We start from the raw sequence: 24,093 nt of genomic DNA on the forward strand, positions 1-24,093 counted from the left end.
TATAACACTGCAAAGCTACCTTGGTGGCCATTACCTTGACGTCGGCATCGTTAAATGACTTGGTTAGAGATACGTCGTGAACAGAGTTGTTTCCACGATGAAGCAGGGACACGACACCATTGCGATCCACAACTGTTCCATTGTTGGAAAGACCTTTGGACAAGTAACAAAGATATATTAGATTGGATACGTCGACGATAACTTGTCTTGATTGCCCACTTTTGGGCAGGTTGTGTAAATTAAACCAAAGGAGTTTCTCTTATCTAGGGCCGTTCAGGTATTTTTTAAACGAGACCCTGTTTGCATTTTGCGAGATGCATTTGATTATAGAAATGGACAATCTCAAACTTTTATAAGTCTCTCTATTTGAGCACAAAAATGAAAACTTTTATTTCCTAATGCCGTGGTCGAATCCTTAAACAAACACACAGTAAATTGCGCCACTACCGCCGTGTCATGGTTAAAAGTACTCAACTGTAACCTTAATGGCTTTTTATTCTACCCATTGCAAGTGCCTGCATTTGCAGCAAATTCATCTGAACAACCGCAAATACAGTATATCAGTGAAACGGCCAGTAGATAGTAATAGTATTTTATTCCTACCTCTGTGCATCTTTTGATTCTTCTTGGGCACGGGTAACTCCCTGTTTATAGTGGCGTCACAAATGCTCGCGTTTTCGGATCCCTCGTCGTCGGCGAAATCGGAATCGTGGCCGCCTGGAAACATTTATCGAAATGGACTTTTAAAATCAAAAGGCACCAGGCGCGGTTTAACAAAACAGTTAAAATATTTTAGTTTAGATAGAGTTTCCACTGAAATGACTCTATACAGCCTGTACTATGTCAATTTACGTAACTAAAATAATGTGGATATTCAGCAATTCCCTTATGTGGGTGTCGTATAATTCATTCACTCACAATGAACATATTCCACCATATGCTAATCGGCCTTTACAAATTTCAGTTGGCGGCCATATCAGTTTTAAAATTTGGTACTGCGCATGCCTATATCAAAATTGGGACTCGGGTAGTGTTTCGTGGTCGCGGTCGTGGTCCGACTCCAGCAAAACTAACTGACTGCTCGAGTCCCGAGTCCGACTCGGCAGTACTGATTACAACACTACAATTCCGAATACTGAAATCCAACTCTCTTACCGAAATAGCTGAACTGACTTCCGCCGCTCTCAGTCCTCTTCCTTCTGGTCTCGTCTCCCAGCATCATCTGGCTCTCCTCTTTAAACTCTCTCTTCATGACGGCCGGGGACATCCGCAGGCTTCGGAAGGACGCTCTCGGAGTCGACCCGGCGCTCCGGAGGATTCCATGAGGATGCTGCGGAACGTCAAGGCAGTCCGAGTCCCGACGTCCCTGGCTTCTCTCGTGGAGCTTGGCCACCGCGTCCTGGATGACCTCGGGAGACGGGAGCGACTCGGTGATCCTGGGAGCACATCCTCCGTTCATCCCAATCTGCATGAGAGGTGAGGTACTTAAAGCGTTTTTCCTTTCACGGTTGAACGGGGTATATCAACTCGTTTATTTTAGTACACCGAAATCCATCGTAGACTCAATGATGCCAGCAAGGCAGGTTAGAAAAACAACTAGCCTGCAGTGATGTTCGAACTCACGACCTCCAGCCTCCGGTCATACCGGTAGTTCGAACTTCACTGCAGGTCTGGCTTGTATCATTGATCGACAGATTCGGTGGGTCTGGGATGGATTTCGGTGTACTAGTGATACGTGGACCATAATCGTTGGACAAAAAACAGGCCTAGATCACAGTTATTGAACACATATGTATGTGGATCATTCGTTTATTTTACCAAGGCTTTTCAGCAGTGATTGAACTTGTCATTTTGGCACTTTAATTGTAACTTTTAATTCTATACACTAACGGACTTTCGCTTTCAAAAAATTTGTGTGTATGAACTAGATTTTTTTGTCTTAAACTTTTCAACAAGCACCTTGGATACAAAAGGTTTTTGCCGACATCTAAACCGCGTAAATTTAATTTTTAAATATTTTTCAGTCAAATCGATAACATCATAAGTTAAATCGATAACATCATAAGAATTAAGGGGCTACAAATTGATCATCAGTATACGAGCCATGTCTATTCTGAATACCTAATAAACAACGATCTAACCCCCAGTGTGCATTTGGAATGTCACAAATCATCACAGTATTAAAAAAGTAAAAAGGACACAACAACACCCCAATGAATCAGTTTTTACCAAATCAAAAGTACGAAAATTCGTAATAGTTTGACTGTCAATAGGATTTAATTATAAAACAGGACAGTAATAACTTTCCTTCACGAAATTGGAATCGACACTTTAAGTCGCGAGGCGAACGGCGTAAGGAGCATGTAACGATAGCGTTGGACCAGCTCCAAACGACGCCGGAAAATTACAGCCCGGCGCGAAACTTGGGACTCGAGAGCCGACGACCTATTAAAAATTCATCGCCCTTATCGCAATACGCGTTCTATCGAACGAGGCGGCGTTTTAACGTTTTAAATAGAATGTGTAAAATAAGCCCTGACGATAAAACCGGGCTTAAATGAACGAAAATTCGTTCGGAAAGTGCCTGAACTTTGGCCTATACACCAAAATAGTGGTATTCGGTTGTCATATGCGCGTGGCCAAACGCTTTCGGTGCAACTAGCTTAAAACAAAAGCAAACAATATAAAAGCATCTTTTGAACGGGATATTAGGCAGTCTTTTTTTAAATACAGCAGTTTGATTACAAAGTTATCCAAAATCCCTAATTGAGAAAAAAACGGTGTTTTGTTTATTTAAGTTATTTAGCCCACATGTGCCACGAACCCCATTAACGTATTTGCTATTTCACCTTGAAAGGTAAATTAGAACCGTCGTTAAAAAGTCACAAGTATAAAATAAGAAAAAGGCAAACATAACGCTTCAAAAATTCCGGGTCGGTGCAGTGTCGCTACAGGACATCCCTAACCAGAACACTGTATCCCACCTCGACAGCCAGTTTCGAGGCGGCGTGTAATGCAGCCACTTCCTTTTCTCTCTTCTCGCGGATCGAGGAGCTGAGCAGTCTCATGCTCCCCCGTTCGATCTTCCGCGATGAGGGGGGCCTGGAATGATCCGAGTCCCGGAACCCGATCGATCGGGGGGTCGAAGGGGTCGACGGCACCGTGATGCGACTCGCCTGTGAAAAACGCGGCCCGTTGCTTAAACGAGACACATTGGTTTCGAGAAAATGGCTTCGCGACCTTAAGATTGTGAGTGCTAGCAAAACTCACACCTAGTTTAGTCTATAGTGCTAGTTTTATATGTTTAGGTACAAATTGTTATGGATAAAACAGTAATTTTCAGTAAAGCAAACTTAAAAGAGCATAGAGAAATCAGGTGGCACTGTATAAAGACAAATTGTATTTGATTCTCGACAAGCTTTCGCACAACCGTGTGCCACCTGATTTCTCTATTTAGAATTAGGACAAATACGGCCATATACAAAGATTTAAAGAGCATGAATGCTATTAATGACCCAAATTTATGACAAACCACATTAATGGTCAGGCAATTTAAATTGTGGGTCGACAAGGCAACAATAACTGAGCGGTACAGTAAAGTAGTCGACTCCAAAATTTGTTTTATTCAAAGATGATTTATCATGCGGCTGTAGCTTGCAAATATAGTTTAACTCGTACCCTTCTGCTCTGTAGTCGACTTTCCGCTTTGCTGACTTCCTCCAGTATCGCCATGAGTTCCTCACGTTTTTTCTGCATCTGGGCTTTCTTACGTTCCTCTTCGTCGGCGACAATCTGCGGCGAAAAAACAGGTTTCAACAAATAGCAGAGTAAATAGGCCAAATGCCCAAAGAGCGCTTAGACCGGTAAAATGGAACGATGACGCGTGTAGCAAACGCCATTAAAACTGCCCAACAAATGTGATAAAAGATACAAAATCGCGATTGGGAAGCAATTCTATATAGTGCTCCAAAAAAGTGTGCAAGCCAATTGTCTAAACAAATTGTCTAGTTCAGTATATTCACTTGTAATAAACATTTTAATTTTGGGGCTCGAATAGAACTTGTTCGAACATACATTTTTGGTGATTTGGGATAATGGCCCTCTCCTCTGGGGTATTTGTGGTATAAATGATTTTATAAAACAAATTAGGTTCAATGCTAAGCCTGACTATCATTTTTTTGCCTCCGCACTGTAATGATGACAAAAAAATAAATACTCACACATCATCATTGGCACTAAAATGAATACAGTGAAATTTTGCCGCTCAGAAACAGGTTGGCATTAGTGGACTGCTGGTTTAAAATGATTAAAAGGCACTGTGGGTCAAAATATAAAACGACTCTCGTTTGCGTCCAACGCAAGCCAGAATTTATTTTTGAACAGCCAGGCAGGCACAACGGTGAAATGACGCACGGGGACACCACCTGGATTAATAAATTAAAATAGGTCGGCAGTCCTGTTTTGATCCAGCCGTCACGCATCTCATTAGACCCGCATTGTTGGGCAACAGGAAATTTTTTTCTGGTTAGAAAAAGGGGGATACCTATTCGTGTGCCGGGTCGACATTAATTGGAAAATATTTAGTTAGAAAAAAATAATTCTTAAACGACACTAGATCGCCGCAAATATTCTTGGCGATCCTTAATAGCAAATGATTTTGTCATCAAAAAAATATTTATCTATAGAATTTTATTTAAATATAAAACATAATTTTATTAAAATAAATTTAGAAGCCTATAGTCATTGATTTGTGTGACTTCAACGCTATTTCGAATCAATTCTATTTGACAATGACATAGCCACAAAGTGTCTGATTCAGTCCGCGGTTAGAAAAAGGTTACCTTCCAATACTTGTCTTATGTAATTTATTGAGAATAAACCAAATCAAACATAACAAAACTAGTTTCGCTTCGGGAATTTCTTTTCAGTTATAAGTGCACAAATAAACGCTATTAACAGAACCACGAAGTAGTATATAGGATTCGGAAGCAAAACTAGGCAGTAATGGCGTCGCGAAAGGGAAGGAAAAAAGAATTGATTTTGTCAAAGCAGTTTCTCCCCGCTGGACTCGGTGTTTATACGTCTGCGATCGATCGGAAAGAGAAGTCAGATCATCGGGGGAATAAACGAAAACTCCGTTGATGTGATGCCCCGGTATTTACGGCGCTGTCACAAAGGTCCAGACAAACCAGCTGTGAATGCCAGGAAATTCCATTTGAACTGGGCCGACAAAGGGGCGGTAAACGTCCGGAAAACACGACGCCTAAACGCTCTCGAAATGTTCGCTGTTCTTTCTATTTCCTTTGTCAGACTCACTAGCTAGCTATTACTGTGAAGCATAGCAACCTCGACGGTCGATAGCTCAATTCACGACGTTAAGAAAAACTTCGATCGATTGGTATGAAACCTGGGTATTAGTTCAATGTTAAAGGCAACTTACAGTGACTTTATTATGTGTTGGGTTTGTGCGAAGTGGTAAATATTGCATTTGAAGGGTATTGCCGCGAGGAGGTTTAAAGCGTGACATGTTAAAAAGAAAAACGTCAAGAGTGGTTGCTTAACTGCAGAACACTCGACATAAAATGACAGGTTAATGTGAGTTTAAAAACGGTTTACCACTAACTTTTTTGACACTTTATCTTTGTATAAAACTACATGGAATTTCGTACTACACCTTGATGTATAACAATGGTGTGAATTAGCTACTTAAAGTAACGTCAGTATCCATCTAAGCCTGTGTGGAACTAAGTCACTACTTGTAAGCAACATGGTTCAAAAAATGAAAAACCTTTGCTTACTGTGGTTTAAGGCGTTAAAAAAAACAACCATTAAAAAGAGTTTCTATCAAAACTAGCATTCAAGTGTAAAAAATACTTAAATTCGGCGTCTCAGTTTAACTGCCTATATTGAGTTAACCACTGCGAATCCACTATTTTGGGAGGGGGCTGATTTTAAAGAGCCCCTAAGGCCCAAAAGCGATCAAATGTGGTGCCAGGACTACAAATTGACAACGCCAAAAATCGATCGGGGGAGCCAAGTTTAAATGGATTTCCAATGTCATTTCCCCCGTTTTCGGCCAAACAAATCGAATTACTCTCCGCGCGCGATTAGGAGACGCAATGGCTTTAAGGACTGCTCGCTGCTTGGAATATCTTAAGGGGGCTTATAAGAAATTTAAGGGCGAAAAAGTGTCACGATGGTATGTTTGAGGGACTTTGAGGCTCAACTTATAGCTTGCGGAGCCACCCGGTCATATTAATTTGGCGTGTCCTCTAAAAGCTGATTAAAGTGGTACCATGTTATATAGTATTATTGTTCAATTCTCTAGTGTCGATTGCAATCAGCCAAGTTGATTGGTTGGGATTTCAAACAATAATGTAGGATACCTGGGGTGTTATGTTGGTCAAATTTTCCCAATTACAGATCACCAAAGGTGACTAAACTGTTAAAATTAACAGTGGCCAATTATGGGTTAGCATGAACTTATATGCAAGTCCTAATTGTGTTTTACGAACTCAAATATTTATAATCTAATCAAATGACTGTATTTTTGATCTAGACCAACTGATTCCAGCATCAAAAAAGTAAGAGGCGTTCTTGACGCCAATGGTTATCGTTTTAACCAGCGAATGTGTAACTGATAGGCAGAGGTAAGCAAATCACTAAAGTTCTTACCTGATGTTGTTCCTCGTAGGCCATCGCCACCACGGCCAGGATCAGGTTGACCAAGTAGAAGGAGCCGATGAAGATCACCACCATGAAGAATATCAAGTAGATTTGTCCATTAGCACGGAGCGTCTGTCGATGCATAATTCAACGGCGTCACGTCACGAAAAGCCCTGCCACCCCCCTGCTAATGCTAATGCAGTCATCTATTATGTACAAAAAAAGCGATTACCAACTCAGGCACTTCGCCGAAAGGAGGACCCCGGGATCCCCAATAATCCGCCCGCGCTGTCTTTTTTCCTTTCGTTTGTTTTCTTTGCGCCCGAGAGGAGACAAGTTTTGCGTGAAGCGGACCGGAGCCGACGAGCGTATATAGTTTATGAATTATCCAAGCGATGCGCGTCCGTTAGCGTCCATTACGCAAATGAACGGCGCTCTCGTACCCCTGCGACCTTTACACCGGGCTATGACCTTTCTTGAGACTATAGGGGGACCAGGTCTATTTCGCACAGCCTCAGGTGCAAGCCTCTCTGTGTGAGAATTCCTTTGCGTGACAGCACTGAATCGCCACAGCCACAGCCACCGCCATACATTATACACAGGCGTGGACCTATAAGGCGGTGTTGAAAAATTCATGGACGTCTTTGCGCCTTTCTTCTGACTTGGCGGCGGTCGCGGATAATTTCGGAATGCTATATCGATCGGATGATCGCGCCTCGGAAGTGAGGGGAAGATAATAGGTTTGAGGAGGAAGCACTTTGCACTTGCATTATAGTTAAACCTTTTCTTTTCTGGTCTTCGACCATTGGTGAAGAGCAAATCGATTGCCAGCCATACTCCTATACGAAACGAGTCAAGAACGCGCAGATTTTTAGGGGTCTAGCAACATTATATTGGTCGATATTGGGCGTAAGAGTTTCGTGGACTGACATCGGCGTAATATTAGCGTAAACCGTCAATTCAAAAGCGCGCAGATTGGCATGTAAAACACTGCACCTTAACTAATAATAGTAGAAGTATGGCTAGACTGCGACTTAACAATTACTAAAACCGGTCTACGACCACATTATATATCATTTAGACAGGGGTTCCCAACCTTGCTTTCACCGTGGCCCCCTTTAAAAATTTTAAGAAAATCAATGCCCCCCTCCCCCCCTATTTTTTGAACCTTTTGAAAAAATTACGAAACGTTATTTTAATTAAAAAACTGGTTTATACAGTAATCAGTAGTACGAAAAATGAGATAACTACAACAAGGCCCCCAGGTTGGGGACCCCTGGTTTGGAGAGACAACAGAAAAACTGCGGATTACCAGTTAATAGAGACAGCATGGCAGACTGCGGCTTGTCAGTTAATGGAGACAATACTGCGGATAACCAGTTAATAGTGACAGTGACAGACTACGGCTTACCAGCATATAGAGATTTTCCCAGTAATCTTGGGCCATGAGACGAAATAGCGAAAGAAAGGCCCAGAGAAAATTGTCGAAACTCGTGTAGCCGTAGTTGGGATTCTCTCCCCGTTGGTAGCAAGTGTAGCCCTCCCAGCATTGCCTGAAAAACAATAATAAAAAAGAGTAATTACTATAAAACCAACAGTAAAATTTGTTCGCCAAACTTCAATGTTTGGGAGTGCGCAGTTTTATTATTTTAATTGCCAATGTATTTTTTTTTCCTTTTTAGGAGTAACACAAACAATTTATTAGTTTATCACTAAGGCAAAAGTGGTTTAAAGTTGGATTTAAAATATTCATACATATTAAACAAAATTATTTGTTTGTGTTAAAAAAACATGAAAAAAAAGAACAGATCTAACAAAAAACATATTTATTCAGAAATTTACCCAGATTGTGATCCATTGCCGCAAAGCCACGGAGCGCCGTTTACAAAGCAGTAGTTACCTTTAAAACAAAGTGAAAGTTATTTTATTCTTTCATACACACGAACCATATCAAATTAATAGCTTCGTTTCCGTGCCAATATTTTTTGTTTGATGCAGTACAGTACGCTGGTCACTAAAACTACACAAATCTGTTTTTAAGATGGTATTATATTAAGTTCCACCTGTTCCTTAAGGACGAATATAGATAAATACCTGGTCCTATTCCATTTTTAACAACAAGTTTATATCAAAACTGATCAATTAACAAAACGTTAATTTACTCAATATACATTGCATTGTGATTCGTTTTAAAGCTTTGTTGTGTGTTACTACCAGTCGGACCTAATCTTAACGCTAACCTAATCTTACATTCTTACATTCGTCGGACCTAATCTTACATTCGCATTACATTTGTTCGAATTATATCGAAACTTCATCTTACACAAATTACATGAAAGCAACCCGATCGCCCGCTATTGTAAAGCCGAAAAGTTAATCGAAAAAACCTACGAATATTAATCCACCGAACTGCACGTTATTCACACAATTATTGTACTAAACAACTGCCACAAGCAAAAGACACATCAGGGCAGACTCAGACAACTAGAAAATTCTAGTTTTTTATTTTAATGAACTTGAGCAGGGCGACTTCTTATTGCAATCTAATTTAATTTTGAAAAACTAAAATGCTCTAATTTTAATTCTAATCTAATTCTAAAAAGCTAAAGCTAAAATAAATCTAGTTGTCCGAGTCTGGATCGGGGTATGGGGAAATACAGGTTACGTTCAATCTGTAAAACATTTCAACTCACACTTATCGGCGGTCCAGTCTTCCCAGCTCTGGTTGTACCAGCCTTGCGTCCGATTCCGGTTCCCGCAGTCGAGTTCCGGATCGGTGTGACAATACATGGGAAGCGACACAAGACTGCCCTCCTGCGGAATTTGTAGCATACAGTTTTATGGAATTCAATTTGGTGTTTTGTTTTTATTGCGATTATCGAGACGCGATTTATACAAAAAACAAACACGTGTCTGTGTTGGTGTATAGCTTTTTCAAGGCGATACGGTTAACAAGCAAAACAAGTTGTAACTAAAAAAAATAAAAAAACAAGTTGTACCAAAAATTTTGGTGTTCACAGTTTACGTTAGAAAAATGGTGAAGTCGATGTTTTGAGAGTCCGCTCTAAATTCGTTTTGCCAACTTAAGAAATCGTTTAATCAACTGATAAAACGTATCCACGTTTGGCTACCAAGTAAATTAAAAAATAGAAAAAGGATAAAAAAGTAGCTTTGTTTGTTTGGCTCAATAGAGCATAAGGCATCTTCTTATCTGTTCGAAAAAAATATTACAAATAAATGTGTCCTGCTCGGCTGTGTCCTATTTTGTGTAATTTTGATTTCGTATTTATCTTTTCTTAGATTGGCATCTGACGTCAATTTAAATTTAGGGCAACCGGCAAGCAACCGAGTAAAAACATTGTATGCGAATCGATCAATTGGTTTAATCAAAATATGTGTAGCAGACTGTGTTCAGCATTAAAGTTTCGATCAATAATTGTGACGCATATGCGCTGCGCTCTATATTGCTAATTGAAACCATCAGCCTGGCAAAATGCAGTGTATAATTGAGAAATCTAGGTCTGTATAAAATGTCTAAAACGAAGGTGGGTAAGCGTGAAGCCTGGCATAGCGTTATGACCATATAGAAAACGCCCAACACCACAAAACCATCTGCTAAATGAATGTAAATAAAAGCTTTAAGTCTAACAGCCCACATATGTTCTTTGATGGTGGTAAAACGTATTATATCACTACAAATTGATTTACTGAAGGCGATAGTTTGTAACAAACAACATCTAAACTTTCTCAATTCTATTAACAAGCAAGGTATAACAAATTGTCATATTTTCCTAACGTAGACCCTATAGGTGAATAATTAAGCTATGTTGACATTTTTATTGCAAGGAACTGAACCGGAAAGGTTTGATATGTTCTATACCAGTGGTTTCCAAACTTATTTATTCCGTGGCCTGTTTTTTTTTATAAAATGGTTTGTGGCCCACTATGTTCGGTAACCTTTTTTGTATGCCCTTTAGCCCATCATCAAAATAGATATATCAACCTGGCTGATATAGGCCTACATATAGAAAAATTGCCTGTCTGCAATTTACGCCCACATAGTCGAGATTGATTCTGACTACTTTCAAATAATCCTTTTTACTTATTTTGGTTCATTTTTAGGTTGAAATTAAAAATCTCTATGACAAGAAACTGAATTTAAAGTAAACTGCCAGGCTAACTTAGTAGTGAATAAAATACATAAGTCGTGCGATTTTGTCTTTACGTATATAATTCACAAATAATAGCCAAAAGTTTAAAAAATGGACTCGTTCCTATGAAGTTTTAAATACTATGCAAACAATTATTTTAGTAAAACAATATTTAAAAAATAGATCTATGGCCCACTGAAAATAGTCTTGTGACCAACCACTGGGCCATGGCCCACAGTTTAGGAACCACTGTTCTATACAATCTTTTTCAAAAGAAAATAAAAACAGAGAAAAGCATAACACAAGTCAGGATACACCAAACGGGTTTTTCTTACCAAATCGTGAGTTTTGTTCATTAGCGTGAAGGGAATCAGCTGGCCCTCTGTCGTGTTAAAAGCGAACTGTGACTTGAGTAGGGCGGGATCGACGTAGTAAGACCTTTCAAACGGCTCCGTGACGTTTTCGTAGTTTTGTGTCATCCAAGCCTGCATCAGGGTCTCGTTGTAGCTGCGAAAAACACGAGAAACTATTGGAAAAATTTGATAAAAATAGATGACAACCTTAAAGTCCTAAACCCTACGCATTTTCTGATTCGTTACACGGATATAAACGTAATGTTCGGCAATTTTTTTTTTTTTGAGTTGAAAAGTTTAAAAGGGCCATAAACAGCTATACGTGTTAAACGCCTGAATGGTTGGATAGTTATCTACCTATTCGATTCTTAACTTATTTAAATAAAAATTTTGCTTTTGGACGTTGGACGATTTAACAGAAAATTTTTGTTGCTTGATTATAAATTGCAAAGCCCAAAAGGTCTAGTAGATTAAAAAAAAAAAAACAAGCTTGTATCATCTTCAGTTAAGTGCTGAAGATGATCGTGCTACATTACAGATCCGTACATAGTGTACCCAAATATTTGTTTCTTAAAAATTTGTTTTTTTATTAAATATTTTGGCATTTTGGGCAAACCAAAAGTTCGCCAACAACCTTTTGGGTGAAAATGTAGTTAAGTATACGATTGGTAAAAGGGGGTGTCACTTGCAAATTGGCCCAACGCGACAGCGTAACGTATACAAGGTTCGAGACAGCGTAACGTAAAGTTGTACTCTAGCCAAAGAAAAGTGGGGTTTCTCGAGTAGAGCTCGACGCAACACTATCGCAAACAAATTCAGTCGCACTCACGACGGCGGCCAGGTTTTGATGCACTTGTTCCGGAGGCTTCCCATGAAGAGCTGGAGTCCGATGAGGGCGAATACAGAGAGACCGAAAAGAGTAAGGATCATCACATCCTTCAAGGCCTTTACGGATTCGATAAGAGCGGAGACGATTGCTTTTAAACCTAGAATTTTGGTTTGAAAGGCGCTGGTAAACCACTATGGTAAAAAAGTAAAAACCCAAAATTGGTACAGTCCTCTACAAAGAATTAGGTACACAACATGGAGGCTTTGGTAGTGGGCTTAAGTGTTTAAACATTGTGAACACAGTAGATAAAATACTTTGTTAAGATGCAGCGGAATGGCATTTGGCAACCAACAGTAATTACTAGGGTTTAAATAAAATTCCCACTTTCAAAAGGTGGTACATTAGCAAGTCAAGCCCGTTTGCTGTGTGCCTTATTTCGTATAGGATTGTAACAAATTGTTTTTTTTGACAGAGCGATTAGCCATACTCTGGCATTATAAACTACGCAAGTATATCTCCATAACCGTCGACCCTTACCCAATACAACATTGCCCATTAATTAACATGCGCCTTGAATCCGGATGGGATTCGACCCAATGTAAAACAGTATTCGGCGAAAACTCAAAGTTAAAAAAGCAGCGCGCGGCCGGGCTAAATGAAAACAAAGCAGAACAATTCGCAGCAAGCGGCGGGTTTTTAGTATAATAGGAGTTCTGTCAATCATGCTCGGCTCATAGACACCCACGGATTCGGAGAAACGCCACGCAAAAACGCGAGCGAAAACGTTGAAACAAACACGAAAAGGACACACTTATCACAACAGCAGGCTGTTGATTTTACCCGGAATAGCGGAAATGGCCTTCAGGGCTCGCAAAACTCGGAAGGCTCGCAGCGCTGCCATGCCCGGAATTTTCTGCTTGGTCGCCATGAACTCCATGACCACATCCAAATAGCTGCAAAAGCATGCGGTGAAAAATTTCGAGCAGTCAAAATCGGCAAAGGCTAGGGTTAGAAAGCGGCAGTCTGACAATAAAGTGTTGTAATGTTATATAGGCTGGTGTTCCTTTGCAAACGCGGCGAATATCGTGTGTTGGGCGTTAGAATATCGTGTTAGTAATAGCGTGCAAAGACGAGAGGTGTTATTATGGCCTGGATGAATGACCTTTCGCGAGCACTCAAGCACAGGCGCCGTGTATGGAAACCGTTAATAAAGATGACTCATTGCTTTTGAAGTTCGGTGTGTTCAAGGTTGTAGTAAGACGAAGAAGAAATATTAAAGCCGATACAGCAGTCGGTTACACGCTTCTGTATCGGCCTTCATAACAATTATACATAAGTCGTACGGCCTACTACAATTAATCTAAGCCTAATCAAAAAAGTGGAAAAAAAAAGAAAAAAAATGGTGGCCGGACGACAATACGCCACGGCAGCCATGCTGGGGAAAATCGGATGAAAACATTTCCAAGGTTTAGTCTGTTAAAACAAATTTATAGCGCGCAAAGATTGAACGGCAAGCGATTGGTGCAGCAATCGTCTGACGTCGTTCAGCATGTTAAACGCCACCTGAATAAAAGCGCTGTTAAATGAAAAAAAATTGAAGCTTCTTCAGGCAAGCAGCCAGACCGAGCAAGAGAACTCTGACTAAGCATTTGAATAGAAAATCGCAGGCGTTTCACCCAAAGCGAAAGGCGCTGAAAAATGCAAATGCAAGAGCGTTGAAAGAGATTGCAAGGATGTCGAAATAAAAATGGATAAGAAAGAGTTAGAAAAAAAGAGCGAAAGAGAAAGAGGGAAGGGGTAATAGAAACCTGCACTGGATGAGATGGTCTTCAGAGCTCTCAAGACGCGGAAGGTTCGCAGTACCGTAAAGTTAGCGAGCTCCACTTGCAAGAGCGAAAGTATTTCCGATATTAACCTGGAGAGATGGCAAGCAACGATTGTCGGACATATGGGCTAAACAAAGTTGTACATACATGGGCGAAAGGACCATGTTATTCTAAATAACTGTCACAACAGGTCAAATAAAAATCACATAAATATTTTCTAAGTACTTAAAATCTGGTTGGAAATGGGCCGATTGTGACGAAAATGGACGCTCGGCTCACTAAAGGAAAGTGTTGCGTAAAGCTAATGTAATTTAAACACATTTTTATCTATTCAAACACAGGTGTTATTAGTTGGATACATAATTTGGTAAGCAAAGTCTTTAGGAAAGTTTATCCCAAGTTGACTTCAATGGGCTTATGGCGCTACAATACTATGTTTAAGGGCGAGTTTGCAATTAATCCAGCCTTGCCAAAGAGAAGGCTGGGGAATTGCTAAGATGTGGTCGGCACGTTTGATCTAAGTTGTCCCACAACGACTGACTCAGCTTAAAAGCAGCTGCATATGATTTCCTAAATAATAACAAGAATATTAGTATGAAACTGTCTACTTCTTTCCAATTCACGGGAGAGCAATATTGTGGCCTATGGTCTTGGCATTAATCATCAATATGATAACGACGTATTGTGCTGGTAACTTCTGTACTAGAGTTGCCTGTGACTCACGAAACATAATGTGTGTAATTTTTGCTACCCTTTTTCACGCGTTAAATGTGCACGGAAAGGTAGTTTTGGTTTTTTAGATGGGTAACGCAGGAGCTACAATGGGCCGACTTACGCTGTAGCGATGACGCTGATGTCGAGGATATTCCAGGGGTCTCTCATGTAAGTGAAGTGGGTCAGAATAAAACCCCTTGAAATCATTTTAACGATCATCTCAAACGTGTAGATGCCGAGAAAAATACGCCTGCAAAACAAGAAAAAGAGGCTTGCAAAATCGCCTGTAAAATTGGGAAATGAACATGTATTGTACAAGGCGTATGTGCCCCATAATTTTCACCACCTAGAATTCTAAATTTTGCAACTTTTACAAAAATAGTTTTCTTTCCAAATAATGTAGATTTCGTTTAAAAAAAACAGTAATTTTGCTATATCTTGCATTATTGGCACAGGTCTTAACAGGGATGTCCAATCTTTTATTAGTGGGCCGCATTATCACTTGAAATAGATAGATAATTTACACATGCCTTAAAGGCCTTAAACCTGTAAGTAAAGCAACGCTTCTAATTAGTTTTCCGGCAAATCGTTCAAGTGCAGCGACTATATGTAACAATAAACCAGGTTTATGCCTCGCTTGACAACAAATCGATCGTACTTACTCGACATAGTCGTTGACCCACGGTGAGTTGCTGTTGTCTCGCGTCATAAAGAAGCAATTGACCAGAATCGTGAGCATAATAACGCTGTTAAACAACGTGAGGTCCGAGACAAAAATAAGGTTAAGGAAAGTTCGCGAACAACTCTTCGCTGCTTCTAAAACGCATTCGACTTATACGCAACACAGTGGTTCCCGACCTTGTTGTTTTCGCGAACCCCTTTTTTTAAAACTCACCCCTTCTTCAGGGCGAATGACACCGAACGCTCGTAGTTCAAAGAATGTTATTCACCCTGAAGAAGGCAACTTGAAAGCCGTTTTCTATTAATAAACCAAAATCATATACAGCCACATTCAAATTGGACAAATGTCCACTTTTCCAGACAGGTTGTTTTAAAATTTTGCTAAAATATCCCCTCTTATCATGCAATGGTAATGCTTAATTATAGAGTTAAGCTGGTATCTGCGCCGTAAATAAAATGATTTTACCGAGGGTCAATCGCGTAACAAACCCATTACGTAAGGTGCGCTTCCTATTCATCGCGACATTGTGTGACGTCGGCTTTTGGCAAAGCGCCAATTTTCGAATCGCTGAATAATGGGAAAAATGTCGACATCTGACACTTGGAGTAGGCAAAAACGTTTCCGATAATTTAAATTTACCGCTAAACATTTTTTTTTTTATTTTGAACAGAACCAAATTTGCTTAGTGCTAACGCATTTCCGTCAAATATTTAGGACGCGAAAAAAAAATTATTTTAAAAGTTTATATTTTTATTTTAATATACAAAATCAAAAAATAGATGGTTAATAAAACTTAAAAACTAACAGAAAATGAACTCTATTAAATATGAAGAAGGCGATTCAGTTTATTCAAGGTTTTCTGAACACTCTCTAGCGAACTTTTAACTTCAAATGACGTGGCACACAACGCGAACTTAAGCTAGTGGAACCCCTGTTTTAAACTTTGCAGAACGCCACGATTCGGCAAAACGAAGCACTCGAAAAACGTCGCAGATTCGCGACGCTCCCCCTAAAAAACGCGTTAAAAGGATATGAGTGCACGAGTATCTTGTTGGCCGCCTTTCGTACTATATTGAGCGGGCTCAGGCAGAACATGGCTCTCGACGCGCTGAAGCGGTATATGGTGAAGTTCTGGTCCAGTATGATGTAGGTCTGTAAAAACATACACACGCATATAGATAGCAGGTCCAGTCACACACACATACACTCACATAAAATACTTTGCGTCAAGGGCGGTGGAAGCATTAATTATTCAGGCCCGAAAGTGCAGCGACGTTCATTGCCCGTCCTTAATGGACTGCTCCAGTCCATGCTACACCTTGGCCTTCTAAGAAACTCGTACCCTTGTATATCAATACGCAAAGTTTCAGCCCGATGCACGGCGCATCTTAAGCAAAAAAAGTGTATTTTCCGTTTTTTGATACCCTAGATCTGTATTTTCGTTCAAAGAATGAGAGAGATTGTCCAGTAGGAAGTTTTTCCTTCCAGGGAGAAATAGGGGATTTCTGTGCCTCGGGGGGAAATTGTCGACTGTCAGAACAGACTGCGCTGTAATTATATCTTCGCAGTGATTTAATTCCTCTTTGCGCCATCAGCCTATAATTTGCATTGCCTATGATGGAATTGTAAAAGCAACCGTTTTACCCGTTTGATTTGCTATTGTACGATTTGCGCTACCGGGTGGTTTAACGGAAACGTTACCCAGCGTTTGCTTTTAGTGGAACAGTGATAAATAAGGAATAACTCTTGCAACATTTGAATCAAGCATTTGTGGCTAATTCAAGCAACGTCTGAATCGTGATCTATTTTTTGTGCGTCTGTTCATCTTTTGGTCAATGACTTGTAACATTCACTATAGTATAGTTTTAAATTACTTGACTTGGTTTAAGTAAAATAACTTGACTTGACTTCAGTCGTTTGGGTGAAATAACTTGACTTGACTTCAGTCGTTTGGGTGAAATAACTTGACTTGGTGGGTGTTTAGAGCAAATTTTTTGACTTGGACTAAAGTCTTTGAGTCAAATGACAAGGATTGAAATTCAATGTTTCATTTCTCGCTTTCTTAAATATTGGTGAATTTATCTATTTTTTTGCACGTAAAACATCAAGCTTGCTTTATGTTGATTTCCGTTATTCTGTATAGTTGAGTTATTGCTCACAATCGGTAAAGTTATCAATGACTTGAATTGGACTTGGTTTGGGCAACAGTGAAACTTATACTGGGACACAAGCTAATATAAAGATTTCAATAGACTTAGTTGGCCATAAGTCCTTTTCACTGCGCGGATAGGACTCGCTTTGAGAACGTCTTGTACCGCTTTCGGTAATTGAAACTAACAGGCCTATGTACTTTACAATACAAGGGCAATCGTGTGTTAAAAGGTCTTTGTAGGGGGCCCACAAACAATGAAAAGTTACAAACCAGCAGGCTACAGATTTTCACTTTGTACTTTAAACAACATGACACTCACGTTCTTGTCGGAGTAATATTCGTCAGGGTCGACCAGTGGAATGCCCTTATAATCGTCGGGCACATCGCCCTGCAGGTATTCCGGTAGGGTTTTCCCCTGTTCCAGGTCAGCGGTTGCGTGACTGTTCTTGGAAGCCTCTTCCGCCTCATCTTCCTGACGTACCAACACAAGATGTGAAAAACAGAAATTCGTTAGGCTATTGTTTAGGTAGTAGGTATGCCTTACTTGCCCTGTACTAAATTGTGTAAGACACTACTAATTTAGATTATCCACAAGTCCAAGATATTGCGTCTAAGGATTCTTATTTGGCGTAAATAGGTGGAAAACCCTTCAAAAAGGTTCCAAAATATATACCACGCTACATACATTGGTCAAACCTTATAATATGTACCAATTAATTCACCGTAACACGTCGCATTCAATCAACTTGTCGACATTTAATAAAAACGTAAGATAAACGTTAAAAATCTTTTACTTCAATATACCTATTCGTTGTTCGGGAATTTTAAGTAACACATGACAAAGAAAAATCTGGACAGGAGAAAAAAAAATTTTATTCATTATTAACTTAACTCTCGTATTTTGTTTCCCATGTTAGTTTGCTTGGCGCGCGTGATTAATCAGCTTTTCGCCGCGCGCAGTCGTAAAGGAAATCAGCGGCGAACGGAGCAGAATGTTCAAGTCAAGGCCAGAGCGAAACTACACTGCGAGAGCAGGTTCCAAGGAATTCGATCGATGCCGTCAATAAATTGGTAATGGCAGTAGGCCCGGCCGCCAAGCGCCTCTATAAAAGTCCCTCCCTCCCTCCTGCCCGCCGCCCCATACCCCCTAAGAGAGAGGGGCGGTCGACTAAATGACGCAACATCATCATTTCACTATGGAAATGCGAGTTTGGGGAGCGCTGAGCAGCACCTCGCTAGAAGTTTGGCCGATCGATGGAAAGCGGGACGACTAATTCCTCGCATAAATATTTTAAAAGGCCCATTAAAATAAGGGGCGCCTTTCCTTACAATTGCTGGCCTGCTGGTTGGCTGCGGGCTGAGCCGGCCCAACTATTCGCCGCCCAGCCCAGACAAGTCTTATGCAATTCGGTTTACGTGCCCATCAAGACGTGGCAATATTGCAAGTTGTATAGAGTTTTTTATGGGCGAAAATAATAATTTTTTAAATCTAAAAAAATTATTGGTTGGTTGTTCTTCAAGATTACAAATATCTTAAATATTTTAGTATTGTTGTCATTTATAAAGGGGAATGTAATATCTTTTAAAAACGATTTGGATTCTTATATACTTTTTTTAACAATTGATCCGCCCGACCTATTTTTAAGTGTAGAATTTGAAGTTGAACTCTCAATTTCTACCGATTTGCCTTGAAATAGAGGCTGATTCGTTAAAATATGTTGTTCCAGGTGTGATACAGACATTTTTTTAATCGAGTTATACTATATCATAATTAATCAAAGGTAACTGCCTTTTCTAAAGTTTTGGGTTAAAATCAAACAACGGCCAGACACATTACTGACAGTTCTACTTTTACAGATTTATTTTTTTATTTTTAATACTCTATCTTTAAAAATTTTAAATTTAAAGCCTTGGTGAAGCATATAAAGTATTTATTTATCTTTGAAGCAAAATAAACAACTTTATAGAAAAAATAAAAACTTTGTCACTTACTTTAAAAGTCTTTTTCCTCCTTTTGTCGTTAGTTAGCGCTAAAGTTCGCTCCTGTTCTCTTATAATCTGACGTGTAAGGGGGGTAAAATCCACCTCCAACAATGTAAGGTTCGACATGGCGTCATACACGCGTCATCCAGCGGTTACGTATCGACAGTTTGACGTCATTTATGTCTGAAATATGAAAAGTGGGCGAATTACTTAAAGATTGAGAAAAGATAACAGAATTTTGGAGCATAATGGTTGGAGGAATATCAAAGCCCATACATAAGTGTAGGTATTATTTTGAACGTTTCGAATAACTCTTTATTCATTTTCAACATAACAGAAATAATTCTATACACACGGAAACTTATGATCTTATAGTTTGAACTTGTTAGATGCTTAGGCTGTATTTTACGAATAGACTTGTTTTTCAGTTTAAGTGTTTAGTTACAACCATTTCCCTAACAATGAGTTACGTGATGACTTTACAATGAAAGATTAAAATATTCATGACGTTTTCCTTCGCTCCAGCGAACAGCAACGCTAATTATATGCCCGAAACGAAACTCATTTATTTCGTTTGCTGCCAGTGGTTGAAACACAACAAAGAACGTTTAAATCGAATTTAACGCGGTACTGACAATAACAAGCCACTGCCATGTACTCAATAACTTTTGTGGAGGCAAATGATAAACACAAATCAACTTTTTAACACTAAAATCTTAAAACTGACAACCTGACTTTTGTTTTATTTGTACACTTTTTTTGTTTTATTTGTACAAACTTTATAAAATAACATTTCTTAATTTAAACTGCGAACTATTTCTGACTGCTACTTTTGCCGAAATGTTGCCTAACCAACGTCGCACCAAAGGTACCTTTGCTAACTAATAGTAAACACAAGTATAACCGAAAAACGAACATTGTATGAGTTCAAATAATTATCGCACAAAACATTAATAGTTTAGTTGTGTAACCACTATTTCTTTGAACTGTAAAGGTAGCGCAAGTACAGCCATCCAGCGATCCTAAACTTCCCAGCGACTGTATTGCGTAGATGCATCGTCTGTCACTTCCAAATATAATGCCACCCGACCGAATATAACTCACCGTTCGGGCGCGCGCGGAAAGAGCTATACGAGGTCCCTCAGCAAAGACGTTCACGAGTGCATTACCAGAAGAACGACACTAACACCATGAAGCAGCAGCAGCGACGGTAGTAGAGAAACAATACAAGCAGCAGCGGAACTATAGAAGCAGTGGCAAACGTCTAAGACAGCGTCAGTGACGGCGGCTGAGCGTGAGTCGTCGTCGGGCGAAAGATTCCATCGGGCAATTAATTACAGAACGTCATAAATGACAGCGTAACGTCAGGCCGGCAAGGCAGCACTCGGGTTGACGCGCCAAACGTGCAAGGTGAGCCCGGCTGAAGGAGAGCGACTTGTGAATTATTGATGCCCCCGCCGACTCCGTGCCTCTCGCGGCCTCTTTCCGCAAGCTTAAGAGCAGCGCGGCGGAAAAAAAATTATCGCAATTTCCACAAAATTAACTCGGCCAAGTGACTGCCGGCCGGTGCCTGGAAAGGGCAAGTGCGAGCAGTCAAGCAACGACTGGACACAAGAAGATGTGCGGAGCCAGAGTCCGACTTGACGTCGAGATTAGGGGAAAAGGTCGTGTGTGCCTGTAACGTGTTTACCTTTGTTGTTTATTTGTTTCCACGGACATAGCTATAGTCTTGATGGAAATATCAACAATTTCTGACTTACTGTATTGCCTCCGAATAGTAATTTATTGCACTTGTACTGAAGTAGTGATCTATTAAACACTAATAGAAAATCCAAGCAAAAGGGTTAAAAACGCATTTTACAGTATATTATGTTACTTTTGCAGACAGTCCAAACGACTAAACACTATAAATCTCAGTTTATCGAATCGCCTTTAAATTGCAGCAGGTCGAAAGTCACTCGGGCTGCATAAAAAACAAGGGGCATACAAATAGGCCACATTGTGTATTAACTTCGAGAATTGAACTCATTCTGAACTTACAAAGCTTTCTACCCTTATATTAGCTTTAATGTTTCTTGTACGCTTTGCTGTTACACCAACCAAACATTGCACACCATATAGTTGAAATCCGCCCTCAAAACAAGCAACACATGACCATGCAAAGATTGTACGACAGCTAGTTTGCCATTTCGAAAAGTCCATTTGGAAAAAAAAAGGCCGCCGTAAATCGACCAGGTGAAAGTCCACCCCTAAAAACGGACACAAACCGATATTTATTGGGTTACAGCACCATCACGCCATGTATTATAGTGTCCTGCCAGCGAAAAGAAAGTTTGATGTTACTGAGGGACGTGTTTCCAAATGGGGTTGTCCATTTTACCGCGTTTTAGCATCAATTATTCCTGTGCGTTACAATGCCTGGCCGACAGCAGTAAGTCCGTAACAACCTCGGGCTTTGTTGCTGCACTTACAAATTACCTATAAAAAATGGCGACTTTTTGAGCTGTTAGGGTGTAACATTTAGCTTCGAAGGAGTTAGGATGAAACAATGCGATTTATAATGCAATTAATCGCCTTATAAGTGTATAAAACTTATATCTCGTAAAACGAACAGTTACACCAGACGCTACACACACTGATACGGAATTTCTAAAGGCATTTAAAGTGCCCACACAGCATACGGTAAAAACCCACTTGGAAAATCTACAAATCCGTCATTCAACATTTCCATCGACACGAACTGTTTCACGAGAAGCGCCCAGCTTTTATCCAACAAACCCAACCGCAGTGTTTGTCTGGCAATATGTTTCTGCGTTGGCAACACGTTTTCCTTTACACTTAATCAAAACACAATTTCTCACCGGCTACCATTTCTTTCTCTTACGGCTTAATGTGTTAGCAATCCATTTGTTTTAGCAGAAACCGTTTCGTAACGTTTTTTTCACGGACATATACGCGCAAAGCCAAATACCTTGTTGTTTGCACAAGCCAGGTTTATAACGTGCGAATCGTTTTCCTTCACAAAAAATATCACTTACATACGTCAATGCAAAACCTATGGGATATAGGTCGTTGAAATAGCCCTCAAAGTATTGGGCTAATTTTTAATGTCGACTTATTCTCGACTAAACCGTCTTATTTATAATAAATCCCAAAAAAATTCCAAACAGAGACTTTTTTTAACAAACCCTAAAAAAATCCAACAGATAAAAATCGTTTTCAGCTAGGATGCATCTGCTGGAACTTGAAAACCCGAATGGACTTCCTGCTGAAACTTGAAAACCCGAATGGATTTCGAAACAATTCTCCAGACGAAAAAGGACGCCAAATAAACAAATCGTAAAAAGTCACAAATTTCCTGCCCGGGAATCGGACCTTTTTTGTTTTGTTTTGGGCGAACCCACAGCTCAAGATTTTTTACGGTTTAATGCCATCTGGCTTTAAAATAAATTACTGTGCTCAGATATACTAACAAAGATCAAAAAAAAATATAAAAAAAAATAAAAAGATAGCGGCAGATTTTAGATTATATATAGGTCGATATGACGTAGCAAAGAGAGAACATACCTTACGACAGTTGGAACAAAATTACACCTTAGTATATCCTTAACCCTGTATAAAACGTTAAATCTACTCCGACACCTATTGTAAAGGTTCTTCGCCGACCACTAGTAGTAGTGTACCACAGGTTGAGAACCACTAGACCAACTTTAATGTGTTTTTTTAAACGTAACGGTTACAGGATAGGAGCGAAAAGGTAATGTACAAAGGGTAGAACAAATTTTTTTTTTTTGGGGGGGGGGCTAGAATTTTCCAAAACATATGCCGGTATACCTAAAATAATTCGAGGTCGCTTCGCTGGCCAGGGGCGTCGCTACGTTTCAAAGGCCTAAACACCCTGATACAAGCCCTGAGACAAAACACCCCGAGACAAAAATGGATAACAAACACATTGTCGGAAAAGTTTACTGAGTAGACTGCACATGCTTTAGCCTGAGTCGAAACATAACTCAATATGCGACCTGGCTGTGACATCCGACAAACATAAGCGACCGCATTCATCCCATAAGCATTACAGCTTAAGGAAGCGCGCCCGGAGAACGTGTGATTGCATTACACCGCTATGGGAGACCAGGCTTCAACGCATGCGCTTAAACTTGGCTGGGGGCGCGGCCAGATTTATGCTAGGTCGAATATAGGTGCTGCGTGCTATGGAAGACTAATTTGACAAATTCCCGTAAGACGCGACCTCTGTGAACCGAGCGTCGCAAGCACGGCGGTGCGTGTTTTATTTGCAAGGCCTTGGCTGGAGCGACGTTCTTTGTGTATGGCTGATGTGACTTGCTGGCACAGCATACATCTTCGAGGTCTGAGACAAAAATTTTACCGCCGCGTTCCTAATGTAAACAGTTGAAATGATGAATTTTGACCTAACCTAACTCTCAACAAATGTTATCAACTTTAAAAGACTTGAATAAAAAATACCTATACAGCCAAGGCTACCTGAATGAAAAACTGTGAGAAAAAGTAGACAATTTCGGTCGATTTTAAAAGGGAATTTTAGAAATAAAAATGATAGGCCTTTATACCAGAACTTGCGGTGAAAATGTTTTTGGCTACAGGTTGGTGGCAATTATGCGTGTAAATAACTGTTAAACAGATTCACACCAATTAATCCCGGTATAAGGTAAGTGTAAAAAAATTGTCGATATCCGAAATTCTCAACTGAAATAAGAT

General features: G+C 40.0%; 1 protein-coding gene across 1 annotated transcript in view; it reads right to left on the bottom strand.

Annotated features, from left to right (window-relative positions):
- The window catches only part of LOC146133475 (sodium channel protein type 4 subunit alpha B-like), a 36,391-nt gene extending 16,909 nt beyond the window's left edge, over positions 1-19,482 (bottom strand). Inside the window, exons 1-17 of the mRNA XM_083397756.1 lie at positions 19,366-19,482; positions 17,693-17,845; positions 16,255-16,373; positions 15,202-15,297; positions 14,661-14,789; positions 12,840-12,952; positions 12,000-12,156; positions 11,153-11,324; positions 9,360-9,480; positions 8,509-8,566; positions 8,078-8,219; positions 6,676-6,798; positions 3,679-3,792; positions 2,985-3,176; positions 1,156-1,465; positions 571-717; positions 29-153 (exon numbers count right to left, since the gene is read on the bottom strand). Coding sequence (XP_083253882.1) covers positions 29-153; positions 571-717; positions 1,156-1,465; positions 2,985-3,176; positions 3,679-3,792; positions 6,676-6,798; positions 8,078-8,219; positions 8,509-8,566; positions 9,360-9,480; positions 11,153-11,324; positions 12,000-12,156; positions 12,840-12,952; positions 14,661-14,789; positions 15,202-15,297; positions 16,255-16,373; positions 17,693-17,845; positions 19,366-19,482 — 2,388 coding nt within the window. The remainder of the gene's footprint in view (positions 1-28; positions 154-570; positions 718-1,155; positions 1,466-2,984; positions 3,177-3,678; positions 3,793-6,675; positions 6,799-8,077; positions 8,220-8,508; positions 8,567-9,359; positions 9,481-11,152; positions 11,325-11,999; positions 12,157-12,839; positions 12,953-14,660; positions 14,790-15,201; positions 15,298-16,254; positions 16,374-17,692; positions 17,846-19,365) is intronic.
- Between the last annotated feature and the right edge of the window lie 4,611 nt (positions 19,483-24,093).

This window comes from Ascidiella aspersa, chromosome 9 (genome assembly GCF_963924565.1).
Source record: "Ascidiella aspersa chromosome 9, kaAscAspe10.2, whole genome shotgun sequence".
NCBI classification, from domain to species: domain Eukaryota; kingdom Metazoa; phylum Chordata; class Ascidiacea; order Phlebobranchia; family Ascidiidae; genus Ascidiella; species Ascidiella aspersa.